This window comes from Crocuta crocuta, unplaced genomic scaffold, assembly GCF_008692635.1.
Source record: "Crocuta crocuta isolate KB4526 unplaced genomic scaffold, BGI_CrCroc_1.0 scaffold119, whole genome shotgun sequence".
Lineage (NCBI taxonomy): Eukaryota > Metazoa > Chordata > Mammalia > Carnivora > Hyaenidae > Crocuta > Crocuta crocuta.
The window spans coordinates 8,768,813-8,778,352 of NW_027551562.1; the positions used below are offsets into that span (position 1 = coordinate 8,768,813).

A 9,540-nucleotide genomic window follows, 5' to 3' on the forward strand; every position below is an offset into this window, starting at 1 on the left:
CTGGGAGACCACGTGCTGACAATTTCCGCAGTGACAGGGCCGGGTCACGGCCGTGTCTTTGAGGCCACAAGGCCCGTGAGAACATCAGGGCCACAAAGGCAGCTGCCCCCAGACGAACACCATTCCCATCTCGACTCCGCATGTAATAGGCAGAGACGGAATGAAAGGCCTGACTTGTATCGGCCGTCCTGCGGCAAAATCCTGGACCGGTCTAGGAGACGGAAAGAAAAGAGGCCAGTAATCGTCGAGAACTCTCCCGCATGTTAACTGACAGGTCGCCTGAAAAACTGACATGGTCTGAAGGGACAAAAGAAAGGCTATTACACCGATGACTTTACTGGTAACACCTTTTTAATAGGTCAAAGTAACTGTACAGTTCATTATATTCTTCCTGAGAATAATTTATATCCCCCGACAAACTAAAGGGAGGGTATATTTTTCAAAAGTATTTAACAGAAGGGATGGTGTAACTGGACATGAAAAGAAAACCAACTCTCTCTGCTCTGCTTACTCGTCTCCTGGGCAGACAGACACGAGGAAGGGTTAGTGAGCCTAGTGGCTGCAAGATAGTCAACATGGCTTTCGTCTTTCTTTATAAATTATATAAAAATGGAAAACAGGGATGGTTCCAGAACTTCTTCTTAATGCAGTTTGGAGGTGCTCTGGTAGAAAGCATTTCTGCTTCCGAGAGAAATAACATTGCTACAAAAACCTGGCACATTATTCTGGTGAAAAAAGACAAAGTTTTTAGTGTGGTCTACAGCTAGCTTCCAACCAAATCTTCACATATCCAACAGGAAAGTAAAAGGCAGGAAAGACAAAAGGGTGGTTGTTTCTTTCTGAAATGACTCAAGTCTTCAAAACGCAGCTCTGACATTCTTTCTTTCAGAGTGGTATTAGCGTATCGCAATGGAAGGGCGTCCTCACGGCAGGAAGTCCGGTCTGGTTGCCACTCCGCGGCTCGCAGAAGAACTCTCAGCCCCTTGGGTTTCCTGGAATTCTCTGCCTGGCCTCTGCCCACGTGGGACGGAGCTGGCTCAGGACCCGCGCGGCCCTGCCTGGGCCGTTTCCACAGAAACATCCCAGTGGAACCATCATCTGTTCTTGGCGATTCTTAAAGGCTTCTCACGAATGATTTTCATCCTCATAAAAATGCCATCATTTGGATCCTGGACTTTTCCGAACACCATGATTAAAGAAAAACAAAACCAAAAAACGAACTCAAATCAAATGCAGTTAAACCTGTCCGAGAGAGGTTTCGAACTGGCTGTCAGTCACCACCGCGGCGCCGGGAGCGCTGGCGGCCAGGTGCAGAGGAGCCCTCGCCGCTGGCGGGGCGCCGGGGCGCGTCCTCCCGGGGGCACAGGGGGCCCTCAGCGCGGCCTCGCGTGGCCGAGCACCCTCAGTCTGGCTTGGTCAATGACATCGAGTAGGTTTTTGGCATCCACGGCCAGGGCGTGGGCGGCGGTCAGCATCTGCTTTTTGTACTCCTGCTGCAGGCTGGTCATGACGTACTGCTGTGCCAGCTTCATCTTGTTGATGAGCTCGCCCAGGTCCGAGTTCAACAGCTTCTGGGCCATCTCGATCTGGAAGCACAAGACAGACGTCAGGACAGGCACGCTCTGTGAACTGCTCAATCTTTATGCGCCTTCCTTTGGTGCCTCCAGGAGAAGAAACGCTCTTCCCCTTAAACAGACCTTCCTGATGCCAACGGGGCAGGCTCAGGGGCTCCTCTAGGCAAGGGGCCGACGGGGTGCGCGGGGCCCGTGTGCACGCGCACATGCCCGGGGCCTGCTGCTCCTTCCACAAAAGCTCCGGTGACCATGAATCTCAGTGACTCGCTGGGCTTTTGCTTAAAGGACGCACAGGCTCGGACAGAACCTCCAAGGCCCCGCCTGGCCGACCCCAGTCAGAGCGGGCAATGGAGACAATGAGATGCGCTGAGGTCGCTCAGCTGGCTGGCTTCCGGCTCAAGACCGAAACCTGGGTCTGGACTCGTAGTCTAGTGCCCTTCCTGCAAGACCAGCCATGGCTCAGGACCTGCCTCTGCTGTGCAAGGGAAGGCTTAAGGATGTCACGAGACACCCTGGTCACACCGCGACCCTCCCAAACCGACGGCAGGCCAGAGCGGGGCGGCGGTGGCGGAAGACGCCGCCCTGAGGAGGATGAGGACGCTTTGCTCGGGTGTCTCGTGACCCTCCTCGTCGGTTTATTCAGCCAGTGACGACCTACCGCTCGGTCCTTGACCGATCACTGTGCGCTCCCATACGAGGCACGCGGTGGCGTGGGTGCAGGAACGAAGCAGACACACTGGTGCACATGCTCTAGTGAGGCGAAGCCCGCCTACAGCGACCTCCAAAACACTGGGATGGATCCACAACACAAAGACCCAAGCCGCTCACTCTGAGAGGGTCAGGAACTGCACAGAGGGGACGGAGCAGAGAGGCCGGCTGTCCCCGCTGTGGAGGGCTCACGAGCTGTGCCAAGTCACCTCCGTCCCATGGGACGATGCAGAGGCCTAAGGGACTTTTAGGCAGGGGAATGCCATCATCCAGAGAGGAATTCTAGAAAGAGGGCCCTGGTGGCCGTGTGGAAATGGGAGGCAAGGGCGGGGGAGCTGCAGCAGAAGGCAGCGCAGAGGCTGTTGTGGGAACTGAGGGGAGACGGGCAGTGGCAGGGAGGGTGGAGAAGCCCAGCCTGCGGCGTGACCACGGCACATGAGCCGCTGCTTGTGTGTGGGGGGCCGAGGGGGCTCCCAGAGGCAGGGGTGGCCAGTGTGTGGTGGCCCCACCGACTGTGGGAGCAAAACCGGGAGCGGAATGTCCTGCTGAAGGCGGACGTCCAACAGCTGAGGCAGAGCCCCGCTCAACGCACAGAGTCGGAGGCATCAAATATTTGGGTCCACACAAGTGGCGGACAGCCACCCAGGAGAAAAGTGCCCGCGTGGCACCTGCGGGGACGGCTGGGAAGAGGGGCCAGAGCAGGATATCAGCCAGAGAGACGTGAGAGACGAAGGCTCTGAAGCCCGTGGGGGCCTCGAGGAGGAGTCAGGATGGGGGGGAGGGGCACGGCCACCAGTGGCCTGAGGCAGTGGCAGAGAAGGAATGGGGACAATCTGGCCCAGGAGGACCGGCTGCTCTCAGAAAGCATGAGGGGACAGAGGGACCAGGAAATGGGAAGCAAGATCAAATAAAGCTCCTCTCCTTCTTTTAAAAAATAGGAATTAAAAACCATATATATGAGAGAGCAAGTCGTGCAGAAGCAAGTCGGGTAGATGGAGAGATCATTTCAGGCTTTATCAGCTGAACTAAGAATTCAGAAATGGACCTGCCAAAATATTTATTTGTTAGAATACCATTTTCCTGCCTCTGGCATTTGGGACCTCCATTTTTTGGCAAAATTCTTGCTTGTTGTGGAAGAGGCCAATTAAAGTCCCAATGAGGCCGATGAACGAGCTAATGCCCTAGCCGGCTAGGGATACACACGCACACTGTGCAGGGCAGGCAGGCATTTTCCAAAGTGATTCCGGTGGTTCTGTGCAGCTAACTTGATGCCCTTGACAAAGGAAGCACGGAATGGGCTGTGCCAGTTCAAGAAGGGCGTCACCTGGACACCAGGAGCCTCGGACACAATGTCCCAAGAAGAACCTGACCTCAGTCTCATCAGGAGGAAACGTCAGTCTCCACAGACACCCCTCAACCCCACTGTGGGAATGAACGTTCTCTCAGGTAACTGACGTGCTCTTCCGAGGTGCTGACGGCGGAAAGACGGAGTGAGGACCTACTTCAGGCAGAAGCAGACTAACAGACTGCCCAGGGGCGTGACGCAGGACTCAGAGCTCTGCTGGCCTTGGACCAGGTGGTGAGGCTCCTGGACATGACCGCCTATGAGGACAGCGCGGGGCGCCAACGGCCTAGGCTGCTGGAACCCTACGGTGTGAGAGAACCGCCTCCTGACTGGAAATACTGAGGGTCAGATGGTTCACAGAAAGGGGATCGTGTGGTAGATGCATAGAGACCAAGAGCACAGACGTGGGGCGGTGTTAAAAGGCGGTGAAACCAGGCAGAGGACGTTCGGGGGTTCTCTGCACGATTCTTACCACTTTTCTTTAAGTCTGACATAATTTCAAATAGAAACTAAGAAAACAAAGCAGGACTGAGCCCGCTGGGCTGCAGGGCCAGAGACGGTGGACAGGTAGGTGTTGGGCCCAGGAGACGTGGGGACACAAGAAGGGTGAGCAAGGCCAGGCCACGCTCAGACTCCGGGGGACACGGCCGCGTGTGCGTGTGGCCCAGACAGTGTCTACCTATGGAGGAAGTCAGGGGACACCTCCGGAGAACAGCGCCCGTCTAGAGGCTGGCACAGCTGGAAGCATTATTAAAACCATGCAGGTGTGTCTGCTTACTTGTTAGTTAACAGGTGATGCACAGTGGCCAGAAGTGGCAAAAATGAGGATGGCTGCAGAGAGACTGTATCCTAGGTGAACTATGATTCCTTTAAGATATTTAAAAAAAAATTTTTTTTACATTTATTTATTTTTGAGAGATAGAGACAGAGCGTGAGAAGGAGAGGGTCAGAGAGAGAGACACAGAATCTGAAGCAGGTTCCAGGCTCTGAGCTGTCAGCACAGAGCCCAACGCAGGGCTTGAACCCACGAACTGAGAGATCATGACCTGAGCCAAAGTCGGACACTTACCCAACTGAGCCCCCAGGCGCCCCTAAGAGATTTTGAAACACACGTCACGTTTTCATTCAAAAGGCATTTCCTGGTATCAACACTGTACATGGAAAACCAGCATCGTGTGCAAACTCTAATTTTTTCAGGAGAATTCAAGGGAAGAGGGTGGGCTGCCTCTCCGGGCTCATTTCCACTGTCCACCGGCCCTTTTCTGAGCTGGCCCTGGAGGATGTGACCCTCCCCCGGCTCTGCCCCGTGCTCCCTGCCCTCCCTCCCCCGGCTCTGCCCCGTGCTCCCCGCCCTCCCTCCCCTGGCTCTCCTCGGTGCTCCCTGCCGTCCCCACAGCTGCCTGTCTTCTGGGCCCCAGCTCCGTGGCAGGTAGTAGTGGAGCGGGATCTAACCAATGCCAGCAGGTACCACCCCACACTGCCTCCAAGGTGAATGAGCACATCCCGGCAGACAAGCCACAGCTCACAGGCCTCCCTGGTTGGAAGGTCAGACACCAGAGCGTGTCCCGCCCACACTGCTGCCACAGGAGGGGACGCGGGGCCCTACCTCTCGATGAGTGCTGGCTGGCAGGACTGGAAGGGTCTCGTCCACGGTGGCCAGTAGTGTCCGCAGGGCCAGGCCGACTTCCTAGCAGATGAGAGCACACCCGAATCAGAACACACAACGGACTTCCACACCAGCAGCGGCCCCTCCTCTCAGTTATACGCCTTGTTTCCTTGTTAACACTATGAAAATTTCTGTGTTCTTCTCCTCAGTACTGAGCCCAATCTGAAGTTATTAGTTATTTCCCTCAAAGACTCAGATCTCTGAACTCTCAGAACGTAGTCCCTGGTGGGATATCAGTTGGCCTTGAAGAGGCCGCGAAGGTGCGGGCGAGCCTGCGGGGCACGGTGTTGGCGGCCTACGCCCATCACGGCAGGGCCCACTCCTCCGAGGCCCCTGGAGTCGCCACACTCACGGGGACACTGTCAGTTTTGCGGGGTGAATGCGTTTTGGAGATGAGTCATCTCACAATGTGAATGTACCTAACACCACTGTAGACTTAACAGCTGGGAAGGCAGATTTGAGATTGTGTGTATTTTATCACAATTTTAAAACCGTGTGTTCAAGTGCACGTTTCAGAAACCGGGCTTAGGGCAACACTTCACAGCACTCCCTGAGCTGTGGACACCCCGAGTTTGCGAACGCCCGTGCGCCCTGCTCAGGGGGGACCCGGCATCCCTTTCCAGAGCTCCCTGCACTGTCCCAGGACCATGCCCCTGAACACAGCTTGGAAAGGCTAGGCTGGCGGCGGGACATTTTCATTTCCGTATGACCCTGATCAGAAAAGATCCGCAGAGCACCCGCACCCACCCCTCAGCTAAAGAAAACAGCACAGGCAGAGACCCCGACGTCCCTCTCCACAATGGCCCCCCACCCCCACCCCGGGCAGCGTCCGAAGGACAACCGATCTCCCATGTACGTGCTGGCGCTCCCACCACAGAGCCGCGTGCCCTGCCGTGCGCACAGCACTGGCCCGGGTGCTTTCCAACTGCACACACAGCACGTGCTACACGTGCGCAGCAACTTCTAAAGGACCCAGCGCGGGGCCTTCACGCACGGCTTCTGAGCACCGGGTCTGACTCAGGGGTCCGGCATCTTCCCGCCGTCCTGTGCCCCCTCCCACGGCTTACCTTCACCATGGGCACGTACTCCTCCGGCGGCGCCGGCTGGATCTTGCTGGACATCTCAATGACGGCCTTCACCAGGCCCGTCACGTTCTCGTACACCCTGTCGTTGGAGCGGTCCAGGTTGGCAGTGGGCGGAGGGCTGATTTCCTGCGGCTGAAGCTGCAACAAAGAAGCCGCCGTCACCCTGCCAGCCCCCACGAGGTGGCAGCACATCACGGCAGCTGGGCTGGGGCGGGGGCGGGGGACAGGCCTTTAAAAGAGATCAAAGCGGATTTTTTTTGTCTGTGCAGCTAAGGCTCAGTTTGAGGATGACAGTGAAGTAATCCATCCACGTGACAAGTATCCGAGGCAATTTTTTTTTATAACTTTGAGCTCAGTTAAAGGAAAGGAGATGGAATCATACACACTATACTAAAGGCCCCAGATTCTTCCAGAGAAATGATTCAAGGCCCCTCCAGAATCATTCACCGAGAGAAAGAATTTACGTATCTGGCGCCTCTCTGAGGATTTCAGAGAGAGCTGGCTAAGCGTCCTACGTCAGTGTGACTTCTGCAGTAAACAGTAGGGCTCAGCGCGGTGGCCTCCACACTGCCTAACGGAAACGTGTGTGTTCCCTCCACGACTGCGACCTGTGAGCTCGTGCCATGCGGGTGCCGCCAGGAGCACAGCGCTGCCCTTGCAGGTGGTGGGGCCTCAGCTCCTCACCTGGCCGCCGTGGCGAGGGTGACGTGAAGGGGCTCATGTGCAGATGCCCACCTCAGGGCCCGGGCACAGGGACACCAACGAACACGACCCCAGATAAGCCGACACTGGCGGCTGGCGAGCGCAGGCCTGTGGAGTCCCCAGTGGCATCCAACAGCTCACACTGGGGGCAGCGGGCACAAAACGGCAGCCCGTGCACTTCAGAAGGCTAAACCGCAGCAGCTAACAGCAGCCGTTCGCCCCTGGGTCTGCCGCCAGCACTCGGTCCACATCTCTAGGGGCCACACTGAAGCCTCAGGCTGACTGTGTGAGGAGCCTGGGGCCTGGGTGTCCCGAGTCTGGCGTGGGACAGTCATGGACAGTCACTGCAAGATGTCCACGCCCACTCTCTCCAGCAAATGAAAAGGCTGTTTTTGGCGATAAGCCAAATAAAGTGCCCTCCCCGGGCTTCCTGATCTCTGCTCCAGAGTCACATGCAGAGCGCTAGGTGTGAAGGACTGGGACAGACACACAGATACAATGTGCTTACCCTCCACGGCTATTGTTGAACGGGAGGTGAGGAAAGTTAGAGAAATTTATCAGAGAAAGGGAAAAAAGAAAAACAGTATTAGTAAAGGCAGTAGACAAAACCCCCACAAAAACACATGAGCAGAACCAGAGGAGCGAGTGTGAAGGCTGCCTGGGGGCCCTGGCTGTCCACGCACGGCCGCCAGGTGCTGGCAGCCAGGAGGCCCGCCGCGCACCAGGCTGTCTTCACGGAGCGGGTGAGGAAAACACGCGAAGCCCGGGAGGGACGACCTGGCAGCCCTGCGAGGAGCAAAGCACTGGGGCTTCAGAAAGAAAGGCACCGGGACGAGCTCGCCATCACCGAGAACCGCCCACCGGGCTTCTGGGCCTTCGGGAGAGAATGCGGACCCTGCTCCCTGAGGCCGGTCCCTGGCGCCCTCGGAAACGGGTTTTGTTATTAACCTACCATCAGAGAAAAGACCCCTAGCTTGGGGCTGCGTTTAAAGATGTCAAAAGCTTATTTTAAAAACAAAAACAGGTGTGTGGGTGGTTCAGTCGGTTAAGTGTCTGACTCCTGACTTCCGCTCAGGTCACGATCCCATGGTTTGTGACTTCGAGTCCTGGGCCGGACTCTGCGCTGACAGCTCAGAGCCAGTTTGGGATTCTTTCTCTCCCTCTCTCACTTTGCCCTCCCCGCCTCATGGTCTCTCTCTCAAAAAAGAAATACATTTTAAAGAACGAAAACCAAACAAACCTTTCTTTTGAGCCAATTCTTATGGTTTAGGCTCCTTTATTTTAAATTTACAACTTGTATTTAATGCTTCCTCCTCCATAGCTGTCACCAAGGCTGTCCTATTGTAACTTAAAAGATCAAGCTAATTGGGGAAAGGTAGCTATCCTGCCCCTTCCTTAGAATCATCTGGAACAAGCATACCCTTTGGTATAAGACTTAGGCAGAATCTTAAATTTCCGGGTTCAAACCCCGACAGTGTTTTCCCTGTGTTAGGAAGGAGGAGGTCATTCCCAACCGCATCACTTTGAAAACGACATCCCTGTCCCTTTCCTTTTGCACCGAGTCACGTGCAGCCCTGTCCTGTGACGTAGGCCACTGCAGACCGTATCAACATCACGGCGCAGCTTCCGGAAGGGGAGCCGCGGGCGGGGCTCCGTCAGGAAGAACTGCCGCCACTCTAGGCTCCCGGCGGCAAAGGCTGCTGTGGCCTAACATACCTAGAGCTTCTGTTCTGTATTTGCCCCGCGCCCAAGGCGGGTCTCAGAAGCACCGTCCCTGAGTGCCAGTCCCAAGGCTGCAGCTCAGTGTGGACAGGCGTCTGTTCCCACTTGGAGACCCCAGCGGGCACTTAAGACAAAGCAGCACCCTGTGCAGATGTCTGCAGTTCCAACCGCGCAGGTGGGAGCGTAAAGCCTCAGGGAACCCAGGACGGACACAAAGCCGCCCCGGACGCACCCATCTCTGGCTGGATGCTGTCTGGATGAACTACACCCAGAGAGGAGCATTTCTGTTTTACAACGGTACTGCTCTCTCAGGTCGGGTTCGGTAACTCCTGCCAGACAGACAGATAAGGAAGATAATTCTTCACTCTCATTTTTTTTTTTTTAATGTTTTTTTATTTATTTCTAGGAGAGAGAGAGAGAGAGACAGCGTGAGCAGGGGAGGGTCAGAGAGAGAGGGAGTCACAGACTGAAACAGGCTCCAGGCTCTGAGCTGGCAGTCAGCACAGAGCCCGACGCGGGGCTCGAACCCACGAACCGCGAGATCATGACCTAAGCAAAAGTCGGACGCTTAACCGACTAAGCCACCCAGGCCCCCCATCTTCACTCTCATTATTAAAATATCATTGCTTAATACACTGTAAGGAAGCATACTGTTTCCGTGAAGATCTCTACCTGCTTAGTAGATTAGAACTCCCTGTGTGGCGCTAGCAGAATGGCGGGGGGGGGGCCCCCCCCCCC

At 55.8% G+C, this 9,540-nt stretch overlaps 1 protein-coding gene across 8 annotated transcripts in view; it reads right to left on the bottom strand.

The window, feature by feature from the left end:
• Positions 1–333: 333 nt before the first annotated feature.
• The window catches only part of PTK2 (protein tyrosine kinase 2), a 245,595-nt gene continuing 236,388 nt past the window's right edge, over positions 334–9,540 (bottom strand). For all 8 annotated transcript variants that reach the window (XM_077750005.1, XM_077750004.1, XM_077750007.1 and 5 more), the window contains 3 exons: positions 6,361–6,516; positions 5,234–5,314; positions 334–1,586 (listed from right to left, as the gene is read on the bottom strand). In XM_077750005.1, the coding sequence (XP_077606131.1) occupies positions 1,374–1,586; positions 5,234–5,314; positions 6,361–6,516 (450 nt within the window). In that variant the 3' untranslated portion in view covers positions 334–1,373. The remainder of the gene's footprint in view (positions 1,587–5,233; positions 5,315–6,360; positions 6,517–9,540) is intronic.